General features: G+C 37.2%; 2 protein-coding genes and 1 pseudogene across 3 annotated transcripts; 1 reads left to right on the forward strand and 2 right to left on the reverse strand.

Moving 5' to 3' along the window:
* The first annotated feature begins 714 nt into the window (after positions 1-714).
* Positions 715-3,620, forward strand: LOC143534612 (putative N(6)-adenosine-methyltransferase MT-A70-like). Its single transcript, XM_077029061.1, has 7 exons — positions 715-1,850; positions 1,936-2,034; positions 2,114-2,197; positions 2,274-2,614; positions 2,703-2,919; positions 3,008-3,087; positions 3,167-3,620. The coding sequence occupies exons 1-7, from the start codon at positions 744-746 to the stop codon at positions 3,456-3,458; spliced, it is 2,220 nt and encodes a 739-aa protein (XP_076885176.1). The 5' UTR covers positions 715-743; the 3' UTR covers positions 3,459-3,620.
* A 667-nt stretch (positions 3,621-4,287) lies between these two features.
* On the reverse strand, positions 4,288-8,049 carry LOC143534590 (uncharacterized). The gene is made up of 7 exons (XM_077029044.1): positions 6,925-8,049; positions 6,672-6,818; positions 6,021-6,119; positions 5,689-5,880; positions 5,482-5,601; positions 5,328-5,399; positions 4,288-4,619 (listed from the first exon to the last, which is right to left on the reverse strand). Exons 1-7 carry the CDS (start codon positions 7,150-7,152, stop codon positions 4,395-4,397), a joined length of 1,083 nt encoding a protein of 360 aa, XP_076885159.1. The 5' UTR covers positions 7,153-8,049; the 3' UTR covers positions 4,288-4,394.
* Positions 8,050-8,144: 95 nt separating this feature from the next.
* On the reverse strand, positions 8,145-13,569 carry LOC143534613 (uncharacterized; annotated as a pseudogene). Its single transcript, XR_013135574.1, has 5 exons — positions 13,304-13,569; positions 9,407-9,707; positions 9,175-9,333; positions 8,811-9,107; positions 8,145-8,726 (listed from the first exon to the last, which is right to left on the reverse strand). The product of XR_013135574.1 is annotated as an uncharacterized LOC143534613 (transcript).
* Positions 13,570-17,739: the final 4,170 nt, after the last annotated feature.

Below are 17,739 nucleotides of genomic sequence, written 5' to 3' on the forward strand. Positions count from 1 at the left end.
GTTTTGTCATTAAAAGTCAAAAACGGTTTATGATATGATCACTGTTCAAGTTGAAGCCAATTTCTTGATTAGATTATGATCGATTGCGGTTTGGGTTTTGACCAATTTTGCCCGGTTTTGGTCGGTGTTAGTTCGGTTAATCGGTTTGGAACATTTGGTGAAGCAAATCGGTTTCGAACCTACAGTTTCAAATTTCAATATATTCCAAACTGGTTTCTACATGATCGGTTTCAAACCAGTTCGGTTTCAGTTTGATTTTCGGGTTGAGTCGGTTAATGGTTCATCTGACCACCTCTAAATACAAATAACTATTTTTTTTGAACGACCAAGAGAAAATTATTTCATTAAAACACACAACCAGAACAGCAAGTCGCTATCCTGTGTCACCATTACAACCACCACAATGAAACACGATTAGACACCAAAGAGAAACGTAACAGGAAAACCAAAAACTAATAAAAAAATTACAAATTCAAGCTTCTCCAGTTTTCTCACGTAATCGTGTCCGATTACGATCTATTTCGCACCCAAAAAAAACCCAACGCTTTTATTAATCTATTAATCTATTGTATTAAAAATTATACAAATAACTTGATTAATTATGTTAACACTAATGTAATTAATTATTATTACCATCTTAAGCCTATTAATTTTATTTATAACAGATCCACCCCGCTCACACAATATAAAACAATATAAACCCTCAATTCCTCTTCTTCAAGAACCAAAAGTTAAACAAAAAAATGGAGGCTCAATCGGAAGCAACCGACGAGACTGCAAACATCAAAGACATCCGTCAACAAATAGAATCTCGAATCGAAACAGTACACAACTCACAGCTCGAAATCATCTCATCACTCCAACACATCGTTCCAGACATCTCATCATCTCTAAACCTCCATCTAAAGGTCGTTTCATCCTTCAATGGCCGCCAATTCACCCCTCTTCCAAACCCACTTCCCATACCTAACCCCACCACCAAACGCCGTATTCAATCAATTCCAATTGAACCCACTTTCAAAATCTCAAAACTTGATCTGGGTCATAAGGTAAATGAGTTAATTGTCGATAATAATAATAATAATGATGATGGTGGTGGTGATGATGGTGGTGTTATGCCGTTGGTTATTGTGAGGTCTATGGTGGCTGTTTGTTTGTTGGAGAGAGTTCCGTTTACGGAGATTGATTCGGTGGAGTTGGTGGGGAGATTGGAGAGTGAGGGGTTTCAGTCGGTTACGGTTTCCGAGAAGGCGGCGTTGAAGGAGGTTGCGGGAGCGGGTGGGGAGTCGGTTGTGGCGGTGGAGATGGCGTTGAGGGCGATTGCGGACGACACGGGCGGGGTTCATTTAGACGAGTTTAAGTTAAACGGGAAAGACGGGAAAGTTAGGGTTTTGGTTAAGGGGATTGATAGGACTAGATTGGTTAAAGAGTTGCCGGAAAGTAAACATAACGAGTCGAATTCGAATAATTCGAGTGGCGGGAATGTGAATCAGGAAAGGTCGGTGATTGCGGGTGTTACTGGCCCGGGTGCGTGGGGTGGGCAAGGGGATGGTGGGCAGTTTGGTGGCGGGATGATGGGGCCGAGAGGTATGATGGGGGTGGTTGGGAGGCCGCCGATGCATAGACCGCCGTCAATGGGGATGTATTCGCCTATGGGCGGTGGCGGTGGTGGTGGCGGTGGTGGTGGTTTGAACACGAAGCCGCCTAGAACGGAGGAAGATGATCTTAAGGATCTTGAAGCGTTGCTTAATAAGAAGTCGTTTAAAGAGCTGCAGAAGTCGAAAACCGGTGAAGAGTTGTTGGATCTTATTCATAGACCGACTGCAAGGGAAACTGCAGTGGCTGCAAAGGTTGTGGCTTTAAACACTTTTTTTCGTTAATCTTATGTTTAATGATGTGTAATAATGTCTTGACTATGTGTTATAATTATTTTAGTTTAAAAGCAAAGGCGGTTCTCAAGTTAAGGAGTATTGTTCGGCTTTAACTAAAGAAGATTGTAGACGCCAATCCGGTTCTTTCATTTCCTGTGAAAAGGTTGTTATAATTTATAAGTTAGATTCATCTTAAAATATATTTTTTTTCAGGAAATTAATGTTTATAATATTGGTTTCAGGTTCATTTCCGGCGCATAATTGCTGCACACACTGATATGAATCTCGGTGACTGTTCTTTTCTTGACACGTGTCGCCACATGAAGGTAAAAATCATTACTTTACTAATCTTGAAAAACTTTAAATTAATCGAATATTATTAAAATTTTATATGTATGTTAGACTTGCAAGTATGTGCATTATGAACTGGATTCAACGCCCGATGTTCCAAATATGTTGGCGGGACCGTCAAAGCCATTAAAGTCTCAACGAGCTGAATATTGTTCGGAGGTGGAGCTTGGTGAATCGCAATGGATTAATTGTGACATTAGAAACTTTAGAATGGATATACTAGGACAATATGGAGTTATAATGGCGGACCCGCCATGGGATATTCATATGGAACTGCCTTATGGTACCATGGCTGATGATGAAATGAGAAACCTTAATATTCAAGCTTTGCAAACCGACGGTCTTATTTTTCTTTGGGTCACTGGAAGAGCAATGGAACTTGGACGCGAATGGTATGCGTGTATTGTTTTATATATATATATATATTTACCGTTGTCTTGATAATTTGCATCGATAAATTTATCAATTGCCGATTTGCAGTTTGGAACTATGGGGATATCAGCGTGTTGAGGAGATTATATGGGTGAAAACCAATCAACTTCAGAGGATAATAAGAACGGGGCGCACTGGTCATTGGTTGAATCATAGTAAGGAACATTGTCTTGTTGGTATTAAAGGAGATCCGATCGTTAACAGGAATATCGATACTGATGTCATTGTTGCTGAGGTTCGAGAAACCAGTCGGAAACCAGACGAGGTTAAATTTAATCACCCTCTTTAATTTGTTACCATATTATTAATAAATGTTTTTTTATAAATTTTGTTTTTCTTTATATGCGATTCAGATGTACCCTTTGTTGGAGAGAATCAGTCCGAGGACAAGAAAACTTGAATTATTTGCTCGGATGCATAACACGCACGCAGGGTAAGATTCTAAATGTTGATTGCTTAATGTTTTGTTTATAAAATTAGTTTGATGATTGATTGATAATGGATGTGATTAGGTGGATGTCACTTGGTAATCAGTTAAGCGGGGCTCGGTTAGTGGATGAGGGTTTGAGGGCGAGGTTCAAGGCGGCTTACCCTGAGGTTGAGGTGCAACCCCAGTCTCCACCTAGGGCATCTGCTATGGAAGTGGAGGGTGGTCAGTCAAGAAGCCCGTTTTCGAGAGGTGAATCGCAGCCTATGTCAGGCCCGTTTACTGATGTTAGATCTTCAGAGGCGACAAATTATGCTGCTGCAGGAACAGGCGACTCCAACCCGAGGAATGCTGATGTGGAGATGACAACCGGATGATAACGTTTTTGTATGTTTAGAGTTTTATTTAATCTAGATTATGCCTGAAGTGTACTATTGTTGTGGTTTTAAATTAAATGTGTTCCCAAAATGTACACTTTTTCGTAGCGACTTGGTATCCGCTATCAGTTTAATAATTGGATACACTAACCGCGGTATGGACAAAACCATCTGCCCCTGTTAGTGAGAACTGACAAACAGGGTACTTGCTTGCCCTGCGGTCCAAATGTCCAACATCCAAGGTTTTTTAGCCCATGCTGTGTCAAGAGTCTGGTAAATAGATGATTGATTGAGTGCGAGCAGCTGTGGGGTCGTAGAGACGCAAGGTAGCTTCAAAGGTGTTCAGTGGTGGAACTAGAACATTTCAATTGGGGTCGTAACTAGGCTTACAAGCGAACCAAACGAACACGAACAGGGAACATTTGTGTTTTAGTTTAACTAAACAAAAGATATAACAAATAATTAAATGAACGGTGTTTCTTTTTGTTTGCGTTTGTTCGTTAGGTAAATAAAGTGTTTTGTCTTGTAAAGGTAAAAACCCTAAATCAAACTAAATCTTACTGATGCCATATAACACCATTAAAAAAAACTAATTTGTATCAAACAATCAAGTGACACTGTATAGTTTCAGATGTTATTCTAGTACTAACATTGTATATTTTAGGGCAATGGCACAGAGAAATGTCGGTGTTGTAGTTCGGCCTTTTGGCATTAGTTAAACTACTTACCAATGCAGTAAACCAATACAACTTGTTAAAAAACTCAACTCTTTTCATTAGTTGCATCATAGTACACAACAATCTATCACACATGTAAGATAAGATGATTGCCAAACAAACAATAACGTTTCTAGAAAAAATCCAATAAAAAAAACGGACCGATTATCATGGTGCATAAATTAGAATATAAAAACATGGTGTAGTTTCTTCACCCTACTTAGAGCTTTAAGCCACCTCTAGCCATCGCAAGTGCACCCTCATAGGTATTATTGCCACCAATAAACCCGCTCATATGCACAAAAACACACCCCGGGATCCCAGTTTCCTTAGACAACTCATCATCTCTTAACCCTCTCCACTGAGACGGAAGCGCCTTACGACTCTCAAAACTATCAGGAGACTTTGCTACTGCCTGCACCCGCCAGCCTTTGCTCCTTTCATCCTGTCCATATATAAAAATAATAAATTTAAAAAATGTTTCATGGGTCAAGTTATTCTACAATGGGAAACAAAAATGAGAAGGATGAGAATGATTTATAGCCACACAAAAAAAACCCTCAAATTTTTTTTTAAATAAAAAAACCATAACTCAAAATTTAATAAAAAAACTAAAAATACAAAAATGTTTCCACCGTCTTTCTCGTTCTCACAAAAAATGGTAAGTGAAAAAAGTCGTCCTTCTGTTTATCATTTTGTTTTGTGTTTATTTTCGTCATTGATTGTGACATTGTGTCTTTTTTTCCTTTATATTGTGTTATATTTTGTTTGACATTGTGCTATATTTTGCGATCTATTGTGTCTTTTTTCAGTTATAATTGTGTCTTTTGTTCATTTTCATCATTGTGTCTTTGATCTCGGCATTGTGTCCTTTTGTCAATTTTTTTTTAAAAAAAATTGTATTTTTTTATGATCGGGAATGATGGCGGAAACATTTTATTTTTTTAATTTTTTTCGTTTTTTATTTATATCTTAAGTCATGATTTTTTATTATTTTTTTTAAATTTATTTTTAAGGGGTTTTTTATGTAGTCACAAATCCTGCTCACATTTCTCATTTTTGTCTCCCTATGTATTTTAACTTTACCCAATGTTTCATACGTAAAATTCAAATCACAATTAAAGAAAAAAGCATCACATATATGAATGGATACCTGATAAAGAACATATTTGATAGATGGTTCTACTTTTAACTCCTGTTCAAGCTCATATAAGTGAAGCTTCCACTGTTACCATGAAAATAATAATCATATTAGCAAGCAACAAAACTGATAAAGTTATCATATTGATAAAAGTCATAAAACTTACAGGACAAAATCTATCCAAAACCATGATTTCTCCACTAGGGTCAATATTAGTTCTTGCTGCAAGACATTCCATGACAATTGAACGTGCCGGGAGCCATGATTTTACATGAAACCGAACGTTCTGTGTTCACAAATCAAACATGAGCAAGTACAAAAACTGTATTTATCTATATATAATATTTTTTTTAAAATAAAGCTTTAAACGTACATCTAGAAACTCGGTGCCAGCAAGAGTCATGGCCCGTTGGAACGCTTCATTTTCCTTCTCGGAAGATTGATCAGGATCAATCCAATCCAAATTATATCTTCCGACTCTTGATGACAAATGTGTATTGTTCACATATTTTGGAGGTTGATCCGTGTCGTATTGATTGATCCCATTGTCGATTGCATCAATCGCCTATTTTACAAGAAAACAAAGACTGATAAATCAGCATTGTCTATCATTGTTTCAAGACTTACACTACTGCATAAGTTAAACGCTTACAGCATGTATAATCACTTAAAATATATATATATATATATATATATAATCATCACCTCCATGAAGTTTTTGTATATGGCTAAATACAACCTATGCACGTCCGGGTGGCCTTCATCAACCTGAAGCTCTTTTGCAATTATCTCTGTACCAAAATGCTACAAAACAAAAAACCGCTTATTAATTTGCTTAAACCACGAAAAATGCTGAAACTCAATTCTACATAGATGAAAACCACTTATTAAGTTGCAACCGATTCTATTTTAGTCTATCTGGATTATCAATTATGCTAAATTTTAAAACTTTAAACAAGTATGCTATGCAGTCAATCTCGGTGGTATCTCAATAGTATCTCGGTTATCGGTCCTCATGTGAATATTGGTTAAAATATCGGTACAGATAATATCGGCAATATTGACCGGTATTTGACTGATATATCACCGATATTCCCGATATTAGTGTTTTAAGTCTTAATATTCGGCTTTCAGTGTTTACTGTTAGTGTTTTGAGTCTTAATCATTTCCTACTTGCTACAATTGTTAGTCTTTTACAAGTTGCAAAATAATAATTTGTTAATAGTAGGAGAGTATACTGAATTGCCAGTGTTAAAGTGCTATATATATATATATAAACTCTACATGATATTAAAATTACCGATATCCCAACTATATCCGATATTTTCCGGGCATTAACAAGTAAGTGAAGTATACCTTATAAACAAGACCAGCACTGCTAAGCTTAGTTACAAACCCATATCCAAAAACCTCAGCAAAACCCTTTTGATGGTGATCATACCGATCTCGACTCGGGTCATACACCCCACCGACATCAAGAACAGCATCAAGAGTCTCCAATAACTGAAACCCAATACCCAATTTTCCATCAATAACTTAATATTATTGCAAAAAAACAAAAACTTTCAGTTGGGCATTAACACAAACACTTGGTGGGCAGTAACAAAACCTGTGGGTCTCTAGTTCGAACGATTTCAGCTCCGGTGAACTTGTTGGTGAGGCGAAGCATGAAGCAGCCGAGTGCTTCGTCACAGTGAAAGCTTCCATTGTGTGTGCCAACTCTTTTTAATGGAGTGTAAGAGGGTGAATTGGCGGCGGCCATTAGAGAGAAAGTGAAGGTTTTATTAGGAATAAGAAGTCTTGTGGGTGCGAGTAGTTTTGTAGCCACCGTGAACATGTCTCGGCTATTTCAAATAGGTCGACATGAAAGAAAACTGAAAGTCATTTATAATAGGTTCGGTTCTCGTATCCTAAGAATATCACTAAACGGGTCCGGGTTAGGTCTCACGGATAATGAGTATTATGTTTACATAAACTAGTAAAACTCAGGAGACCTACAAGACCTGAACCGGTCAGACCCGCGTATTTGTGAGGGGGTCGAGTCCTGGGTCCTAAGAATACCACTAAACGGGTTTGGATCGGGTCCAGATCTGACCCGTTTGATTTAGGTTTGTTTAAATATTTATTCAATTTTTTTTTGTTTTTAATATTAAATCTAAATCGGTTTTCATATTTGAAGACCCTTTGTTTAGATATACCTGTTTATTTTAAAATGGTTAACGTAATGATGATAGCATTTTAGACTTTAATTTGGATATTCACTTTTTACTTTCAACTCGTGTTGGTTTATATTTGAGAACTTGTCTAGAATGTTAATGAACAAGAATAAATGAACACGATTATTTTCTTAACAAGCAGACACGAGTAAGAAAGGTTGTTCATTTAAGCGCTTGTACATATTTGTTTGTTCAATAGAGTTATATGAACAAGCCCCGTTAGTGTGGGTTTACAGGCCAAATTTCACCATGAATTCCAATTAGTTAAGACCATAGAATTCCAAGACGTTTATCCACATAACATGGCAATCACACCCACTCCTAGGAGGCTAGTATAGTTCATAAAATGTTAAAACAGACTGAACAATCAAATCAAACCGAAACAAGTCAACAGATTTGGATACATTTTGGTTTACAGTTCAATTCTGATGGTTTCGGCTGACTCCACCAATATGGCCGCTTTGGTTTGTCACTTGTCGAAACCGTGGCTGGCGGTTCAGTCCAAACACTTTCATCAAAGCCGGACGATCCAAACTCTGAACAGCTCTACCCGCTCCCATATCTGCTGCAAATGTTCCATTTCACACCAAACTAATCATCATAATTACCTGTGCAGCCTTTGCCATCGTCAAAACTCAAAGGTATTTTGATACTTTGAAACTTCATCAACCGTCTATTTATACATAAAAATCACTGGAAAAAAAACATAAAATGGAAACTTTTTGATGCAGCAGTTTCTACACAATGGTTGTGCTTATCAAGTCAGGATATTAAGTCCAAAGAATTAGAATGTAAGAAACATTTACACTTATACAGAAACCCTATTACTTTTCTAGATCAGTGAGGAAATCTATACAACAACTGTTTCAAAAGAATGATTATAAGTTGTGGAAATGAACATAAGAGTACCACGTTTAATGTCCAGAACCACCTCTAACTTCACACAAAGATGTTAGCCTTCTTTGCTTTCAAAAATCCTGAAAAACATTGTATATCATACATACATCATGTGACTATAAACAAAAATATTCAACAAATTTTACACATATAAGAAAAGATGGTCTACCAGATTATCATCAGGGTCAACACGTGGTGACCAATAGGTTGACCCGCCTGCTTCATATGTTGGAATCTTTGCTTTTCTTGCTGCAGCAACAGCTTTTTCTATGTCCACCTGGGACAACGGCCTCGGTGCCTGAAAAAGATAATAAAATAAATTATAGTTAAATTTATTAAAAAAAGGAAACGTTTTAATAGTTTGCAGACATTATGTACTCACGGAAGTTTGTTTTCCATCTCTCTCATCTTGTAAAAACTCTGTTAATGGAAAACGGGCAGCTTGCTTGCAAACCTCAAATATATCAGAACCAGTGAAAACCACCACATAAACTAGCAATATGATCAAAATCAATATTTTCATCAATTCTTTCTCCTTTTAATGTCACTTTCAATATCTTTGCTCTATCACTCTTTCCCGGTTTTCCAATTTCAAAAGCATTAGGAAGCCGTCTAAGTATCGCCTCATCAAGATCCGATGGCCTATTAGTTGCTGCAAGCACCATAACTCGCGCATTCTCTACGCAAAATAAACAAATCATGTCACATGAACTACATAACCAATATGAGATCACGAGAATACTCACGATCTGTAGTGAATCCGTCCCATAACGTCATGAACTCGGTTTTCATGTTGGTTAAAACTTCATTATCTGAAGAACGACGTTGCCCAAGGAAACTATCAACCTCGTCAATGAATATAATTGCAGGCTGTAGCTTATTAGCCAGGCTAAAAACAGCTGATACTGAAACAATTAATCACAAGTCAATAAACACAAATGATCATCAAATTACAAACCCGAAAATCAATAAACTTACCAAGTTTCTGAGCATCACCAAACCACTTGCTCATCAAATTCGAAACCCGAACATTAATAAACACAGCTCCAGACTCCTTTGCGATGGCTTTAGCCAGCATCGTCTTCCCGGTTCCAGGCGGCCCGTAAAGCAAAACCCCCTTTTGTGGACCAAGAAGCCTCCCGTTAGCGAATAACTCCGGTCTACGTAACGGAAGTATCACCAATTCATACAATGCCTGCTTAATATTGTCCAACCCTCCAATTGATTCAAGCTCCACATCTATGTGGTCTGGATTCACAACATCACAAGCTATCATATCCTGTGTTAAACAAATCAATTTCAGCTTTAAAATTAACGTAATTTAATAGAGCTGTAAATGAACCGAACCATACCGACCAAATCCCTGTTCATGATCGTTCGTTTAGCATTAAACTTGTTCACGAACGGTAACCGAACGAAAATCTGTTCGTGTTTGTTCGTTAAGGAATTGAACTTGTTCACTAACGCAAACTAACATGTACTGTTTGAGGGGTAAAAAAAAGCAAAATTTTTAATCCAAAACATTAGACATAATTACCTTAATCAAATATAAAGTTAGGCACTTGAGATAATAAATTAATAATAACCAGTGTTGCAAAAATCCCAACTAAGAGCTGATTAATCGCTACTCGCTAGTCCCCACTTCACTAAATAATTTTGGCCTAATCGGCCAATTATTCGGTCAATGGTCAAATCAACTAATCAAGATTAATTGGACTTAAACGGCTTTTTTCGATGAGATTTCGGCCAAAATCAGCGGTTTCTGGCGAGGTTGCAGCAAAAATCAGCGGTTTCCGTCAAGATTCCGGCCAAAATGTGTTTGTGTATGTATAAACTGAAAACTACATATAAAAATGTGTGTGTATATATAAAACTGAAAACTACATATAAAAATGTGTGTGTGTATATAAAACTGAAAACTACATTAAAGTCCGATCCAATTAATCGCTAGTCTCCACTCCACTGCCTAACTAGCTAATTTTAAAACACTGATAATAAGACTGTGTGTAGTGGAGGGGCTACAAAATGGGGAGTTTTGCGCCATGTGGCGCCCAGCCATCAAATGGTGGGCAGTGGCGAAGCTTGGACTAAGACACCGGAGGGGGGGGGGGGGCTCAAAATGTATATAAATTTTCAAAAACGGAGGGGGCCAGGCTCAAATTTTCGGCCGAAAACGGCTAAAGTTACACTACGTATAAAAAATTTCAGACGAAAACTGGTAAATTTACACTATTACGCAAAAAAACCCGGGGGCCGGGGTCACCCCCCGCCCTCACTAAGCTTCGCCCATGATAGTGGGTTTTTGTTTTTGGGGTGTAATGGTGTTGTAGCCTCATACATATATATACATATCTCACACACACCTATATATAATAATGTTAACCCCCCCCCACATTTCGCCCCAAAAATCCCCCAGGGGCGGTGTTTGCGCCCCAATTTCGCCCAAACAATTCGCCCACTACACATGGCCTAACCATAAACATAATGATGCGGAAACAGAAGCATTCAAATGGCTCATGACACTTTAGTTAATCAAAGACCATTAACTGAACCATAGGTTCCAAAAACAAAGTTCTTTAATCATCATCATCGTACTCAGTATATCCCACCAATAGCAAAGCTATGGTAGGGTCTGAGGAGGGTAAGATGTAGACAGCCTTACCTCTACCCTATAAGGATAGAGAGGCTGCTTTCGGTGAGACTTAATCAAAACTTAATCAAAAACTAATGAAACTAATGAAACTAAAGACCTAACAACTTTATTTATAAATAAAAATAAACATTTGGGCCGGGCCGGGCCGACTTAATGGACCAGATGCTCCTGCATCATACTCTCCATCTTCGAAAAAACTCGTCCTCGAGTTTTGTTTTTGGACCGAAGCTGCCTGGGTCAAAAGGAACATCAACCCGCTCTTTATTTGTTAGCACCATGATCTGCCCAATCCGTTCAACTTTACGGGTCATCTCACCTGGCTTTAAACTCGTACCACCACCTAGGTCTTTTGGGTTGTCGGGTCTCTCCACCTCCTTCTCCCCGTCTTCAAAAAAGACTCGTCCTCGAGTCTTGAGAACATCGAAAATACCGGGTCCTTTTTTTACGTGTAGCAACTTGTAAAATAACTTTTTATTCCACGTTTTTCCTCCATACGCATATTGTAAATCACTAGATTGCTCATCCAATAACGAAAAAGTATCATCATTAAAATTTATACCCAACTGAAAATTCGCCATTGTTGCGTCAACATCCGATCCTACCATAACTTCTGGCATGAAGGAAGGGGTTACCATGGATTCTGTTTGAGTCCCGCATGCAATAAATGAGCCGTCGTTTCGTACTGCATGACCACCAACAGCCTCCCTGTCAAATTGTATGCAAACCCGTTCTTCAATTCCTTTGATTTTCCGATTAGCATAATCCAAATCTTCAGCAAGAGCCACCGGAGAACTACCCCGAATTGTCGCAGCGGTCTTGGTATAATCAGACATGGACAAAAATACACTCACATCTTCCTCGTCCTTGTAGTTGTCAAACACAGGTGTCGATTCATAAATAAAATCAGAACGATACTCCTCCTCCTCAAAACACTTGTTTTCATGGAAATCAACTCCATCTTCATCAACACTCGGTTCGTCTTCCGAGTAATAATGATCTATCAGTTCGTCTTCCGAGTAATGATGATCTATCGGTTCGTCTTCCGAGTAATGATGATCTATCGGTTCGTCTTCCGAGTAATGATGATCTATCGGTTCATCTTCCGAGTAATAATGATCTATCGGTTCGTCTTCCGAGTAATAATGATCTATCGGTTCGTCTTCCGAGTAATAATGATCTATCGGTTCGTAGAACCTGGGTGGATGACGGCCAAAAGGCTGCTGCTCTCCGTCGCCACCTTCGTTCCAGACGGCGGTGCTCGACTCGGTTTCCGCCTTGCGCATCTCCCATTGTAACTCGAGATCACGGACTCGCTTTCGGAGTCATTCGATCTCTTCCAGATCGCGGACTCGTTGTCGGAGTCGTTTGATCTTAAGATCACGTGGGTGGGTTGGAACAGACTCCACCGCTGCCTCGGTCGGCGAATCTGCAAATAGGGCGTCGATCTTCTCCACGAGCACATGAATAGAAAACCCTCCTTTCGTTGCCTCTGTCGGCGATTCTACGAGCAAGAAAGTATTCATCTTCATGTCGAGCCATTTGAGAACCAAAAGCTCTGATACCAAATGATGCGGAAACGGAAGCATTCAAATGGCTCATGACACTTTAGTTAATCAAAGACCGTTAACTGAACCATAGGTTCCAATAACAAAGTTCTTTAATATAAAACTTAATCAAAAACTAATGAAACTAAAGACCTAACAACTTTATTTATAAATAAAAATAAACATTTGGGCCGGGCCGGGCCGGGCCGGGCCGACTTAATGGACCGGATATTCCTGCATCACATAATGATCCCCAATCGACAGTTTTAGTCTGATAATGTCAACGAAGCACATGTTAGAGTTGTTATAGGTTAAAGAATCACTATATAAAACAAACCGTTATCGAAATGAACTGACTGAACATAAACAATAATAAAATTATAAAACTTAAACGCTAGGTAGGCTAAGGCTATTACAAATAAAATATTATAAACATATAACACAAGCAAACTAACGAACATAAATGAACACATTATCGAACGTTCGGTTCGGTTCGGTTAACAATAATAAAATTATAAAACTTAAACGCTAGGTAGGCTAAGGCTATTACAAATAAAATATTATAAACATATAACACAAGCAAACTAACGAACATAAATGAACACATTATCGAACGTTCGGTTCGGTTCGGTTCGGTTACAGCCGAATAATAATTTAATAACAATTTGATTCACTTGCCTCATAAGGAGTGGTGTGAACTGGATTACGACCTAATCGTTTAAAAAGCTGTTTCCGTTGTTCGATTGCTCGTTTATTTTCTTCGCGATTGTTCTCGAGATGACGGACGCCGGCGAGGAGTACCCAGAAACTGACGGCGGCGCTAGCAGCGTACCATATCAGGTTCTGTATTAGCTTCATCTTCGTTGCGTCCGCCATTACTAGGGTTTCTGAGGTAGTTTGAAAATATGCTTTTCTTTTCTTTGTTGCAGACGTAACTGATATTCGGTTAATGTGTTATAACAGATCTTAACGAGATTTTTAGGTCACTAAACGGTGTGTAAGAAATCAAAAAATCCAATTGAAAAAAAACTGTTGGTTTCACGCAGGGCACCTGAGCGTTGTTCTTAGTAAGTTGGCGCGAATTCAGTTGGTATCGGCTACGTTATTTACGGTATCAAAACTAAACCAAAAAAATTATTCCTCAAACTAACGTATTTAAAACAAATTAAAAAAGAAACACCACATACCTTGCTTTTTCATTGATTGATTTAGTATGAAATCTATAAATACAAAAATCTATTTCTATTTAAAAACCCAAAAAAAAACAAGAAAACTTGAACTTGGGACTTGCAAGTTGCAACAACACACCACCACCACCACATAAGCTTACCTTTTTGTTACTTTTATTACTTTTAAATGAACAAATACTAAAACAGAAAGAAAAAAAAAACAAAAAAACGCCATTAAGAAGTCTCGAACTCGGGACCTTTAGTTTAGAACATCACAACCACACCAGCATGAATTTTCATAATTTAAGTAGTTTCAAATATTGAAATACCAAAAAAGATGTTAAAATATTTAAAAACAAAATAAACTTAGTTTGCCTTTATATATAGTATAATTATGTTTTTATAAAACCAAGCTTACTGTCACGAACCAAATATTTGAAGATCGAGATGCTTGATTTGTGTTGAAACGCTTGGGTTTGTTGGCTCGTCCCGGACTTCATTGGGCACAGCCTCATCGGGAAGGAAGGCGTACATGCCTAGTCGTGCTTCCACGACGAACACATCGCTGGTTGCGAGCTGTTGCCACTCGCCTGATGAGTCCAAGGCAGGACGAAACCAGCAGACTCTGATCATGAGCGGGCCGATTGGCTGGCCTTCGGGCACCACACGGAGTCTGGGAGGTAACTCTGTGACATTAAGGTTCGATTTTGGTTTTGTATGTAAGGGGAAAGTTAATGTGTTAATTGTGAGAATCAAGTAGAGTAATTTGAGTTATAACTACTCTATTTAATCATCACAATTAGTACGTTAATTTCATTTGTATTTGATTCAAACCCTTGTAAGTAATAAAAATAAAAAACCGAACTGAACCTAACCGAATTTGTAGGTTTATATGTTGATATATAATTTATAAGAATTTTAAAAACATGTAACTTGAATATGTTTACCTAATTACCCAAATTATAAATTTAGGGGCGCAAACGAAGTGGATGAACACAAACAAGTCTTTGTTCATGTTTGTTTCTTAAGGAAATAATGTGTTCATGAATGGTTTTATTGAGCGTGATTTTATGTTTGTGTTCGTTTATTAAGAAAATGAATGTGTTCACGAACGATTCATGAGCACGGAAATAATTGAGGGAAGCCTAGAGATTGAGATCGATGTATTCGTTAATTTGAATGATGAAAAAGGAAATGAGAACAAAGCAACATATAAGAATATGGTTTTCTATTTTATATTAGGGGTAATAAATTGAAAAGTGTAATATGTTTTATATAAAATAAATAAATGTACAACAAACTTTCATGAACAACATATACAAACGAAAATGAACAAACGTTCATGAACTCATTACCGAGCGTTCACGAACACAACTGAATGAACGAGGTCTCTGTTCATGTTTGTTCATTTAATAAACGAACGAGCATAAACAAACTTCTTGTAGAACGGTTCACGAACTATTCGCTGAACGTTTAGTTCGTTTACGGTATTATGTATAATAATCAATTAGTTAGTATATAATAAAATTACTTATATATAATTTCATTATTTTCGGCAAAACGAACCGAAATCAAAACGAAAATTGAATCACCGAACGGTTTCAAAAATCCAAAAACTGAAGTTTCTGTTTTTTACTTGGTTTTAGCTTAAAACCGACCCAAATCAAACCATGCACACATGTCACAAAATTTGTGTTAGTGTGTGAAATTAACATCTAATGTTATAAAAAGAAAAAAAAAAGTTTCAAGAAATTAAACTAACATTGAATGCGTTCATATAAAATATGAGAGGTCAAGCATAATTGGAAAATTAAAATTGAATGCGTTCATATAAAATTGACTTTTTTGGGAATTTGTCACAAGATATCCAATTGCTTGTGAGCCTCCCAACTTCAAACGAAATCAAGTCATCCAAATTTTTTTGAGTCGAGTCATTTTCTAGCTCGTTTACTCACGTTCAGCTGACCAAGTATGAGTCAGCTACTTCCCTGTCACAATTCCAAATCTCCAAAATGTGACACTGCAATATAACTTACATGCATTGATGATTAAGAGCAACCGTGATGGTGATTATTACACTTAGAACATCTCCAATGCAACCGTTAGATAACTTTCAAATGCCATTGTGGCTGGATGGTGCATTAGAGTGGAATGAACATTGCATTTGTTTGAATTAATATCCGAGATTTCAGATGACATCAAACAACACATGGCCCACCATTTTATAATTAATTCTTAGCTTATCTGGTCTATCGTTTCTAATAAATTTTGCTTCATTTCATGTAAAACAAATATTCGATGGAAATGTTAGTTAAATCAAATAATGAATGAGTTAACTAATATATTACAAATTTGGTACTTTAAAAACTATATATTTTTTAAAATTTTAACGGCTAGTTTTTTTTTTCATGTAACGGCTAGTATATTCTAATAGCTAGTTTTTGAAAGATGAGTGGGAATCTGATGTGGCAGCTAAGGTGATGCATTTGTTAGTGTTTATTACATTCCGCCTTATCACTATAAAAGGCACAGGCGATATCACGAATGAAACACTGTCACATTCGGTAGAAGAAAACGATGAGTGCTATCGATGACCTCATGAACGGCGTTCAATTTGACGAAGCGTTGCACAACATTCTGCGACAGACGATGGGCATTGGCACCAACAACATCTTCGACTACATGGACGACACTGAAATCGAACAAGAGTTGCGCAAGATTCAGCGGACGATGCCTACGGTCGTTGACCCCACCAAAATCCGTTTCAGAAATGCATTAATCAACAACATGCTTCCGTCTGATGATCCCGATCTTGACCTTAATGAGAAACCCTGCCTTCTCCAAGAAGACCTCACTGAGGCTAACTTCTTCAACTCGTTTGAAGACGACTTTGACGATTCGGATATCGCTTAGTTTCTATGGTTTGTTTGTGTTTGATCGGTCTTCGTTTCTCTGATTCACCTGTTATGTTGTTCTTTTAAAAACCGTCCGCCATTGCAATAATAATAGATCGATCAACTTTATGCATATTACTTTGCGTTCATAGATTATCCATCAATTTCCATGAAACTAACCATTAATTAATTCTGTAGATTTTTTGAATGATTTTACAAATCAATATAAATCTTGTAGAAAGAAGTAACATTTTTCTTGTTGACAAAAGTTAAGACAAAATAGTACTACTTTTGTCATTAGTGATTATTTAGCATTCTAACTGATAACATGTTTTCATGGATCAATAAACTGTACAAGTTTTCTACTATGGCTGCAGATTCATAACCATAAACCTAAAGATTAATATCATAAACTCATGTTCAAAACAGCACGACTTTCGTAATATGTCCAAATAACGCGCTAAAGAATCATAAATTTAAAACCAAATCAGAATTCACAACAATCACCCAATGTTTTTCCCCTTCCTCTCCATCTTCATCCAAATGTTGAACTTGTGCAGTATGCATTTTGGGGATTCGCCAATACCGTAATTTATTTATCGCAGAAGCTAGGTTTCCTTCATCTTTTCTTGTCCCCTAAAAACTCAATAATAGGGGTGGCAATCTTGACCCATGGGTTGAATGGGTTTCATCAAAATGTATAAGATGGGTCAGAATGCGCCAAACTAAAAAAGGAAAATGATTGAAACGGGTCAAAACGGGTTGACATTTCTCTTTTTTTTTTTTTTTTTTTTATGGAACGAGAAAAACGGAGGAAACTTTTTGGTATTTTTACTTTTTAAGTTTTTGATTTATATTTCGAGTTATAATTTTTTTATTATTTTTTTTGAATTTTTTGGTGAGGGGTTTTGAAATGGGTCAAAATGGGTTGAGATTTGAAAACCCATTTCAAAATTCGTCACCAAAAAATTCAAAAAAAATAATTAAAAAATTATAACTCGAAATATAAATAAAAAACTTAAACCCCTGAGAAATGTCAACCCGTTTTGAC

The sequence above is a fragment of the Bidens hawaiensis genome, unplaced genomic scaffold (assembly GCF_021521415.1).
Source record: "Bidens hawaiensis isolate Kalapana, Puna unplaced genomic scaffold, B.hawaiensis_p1.1 tig00010251_1, whole genome shotgun sequence".
NCBI lineage: Eukaryota > Viridiplantae > Streptophyta > Magnoliopsida > Asterales > Asteraceae > Bidens > Bidens hawaiensis.

Excerpts from the sequence above, each read along its gene's own strand:
- LOC143534590 (XM_077029044.1), bottom strand. The coding sequence starts at position 7,152 with ATGTTCACGGTGGCTACAAAACTACTCGCACCCACAAGACTTCTTATT. Across the intron at positions 6,120-6,671 it reads GTGCTGGTCTTGTTTATAAG|CATTTTGGTACAGAGATAAT; the intron begins GTATACTTCACT and ends TTTGTTTTGTAG. Across the intron at positions 5,400-5,481 it reads TTTTGGATAGATTTTGTCCT|TGGAAGCTTCACTTATATGA; the intron begins GTAAGTTTTATG and ends TCATGGTAACAG.
- LOC143534612 (XM_077029061.1), top strand. The coding sequence starts at position 744 with ATGGAGGCTCAATCGGAAGCAACCGACGAGACTGCAAACATCAAAGAC. Across the intron at positions 2,035-2,113 it reads CTTTCATTTCCTGTGAAAAG|GTTCATTTCCGGCGCATAAT; the intron begins GTTGTTATAATT and ends TATTGGTTTCAG. Across the intron at positions 2,615-2,702 it reads ATGGAACTTGGACGCGAATG|TTTGGAACTATGGGGATATC; the intron begins GTATGCGTGTAT and ends GCCGATTTGCAG.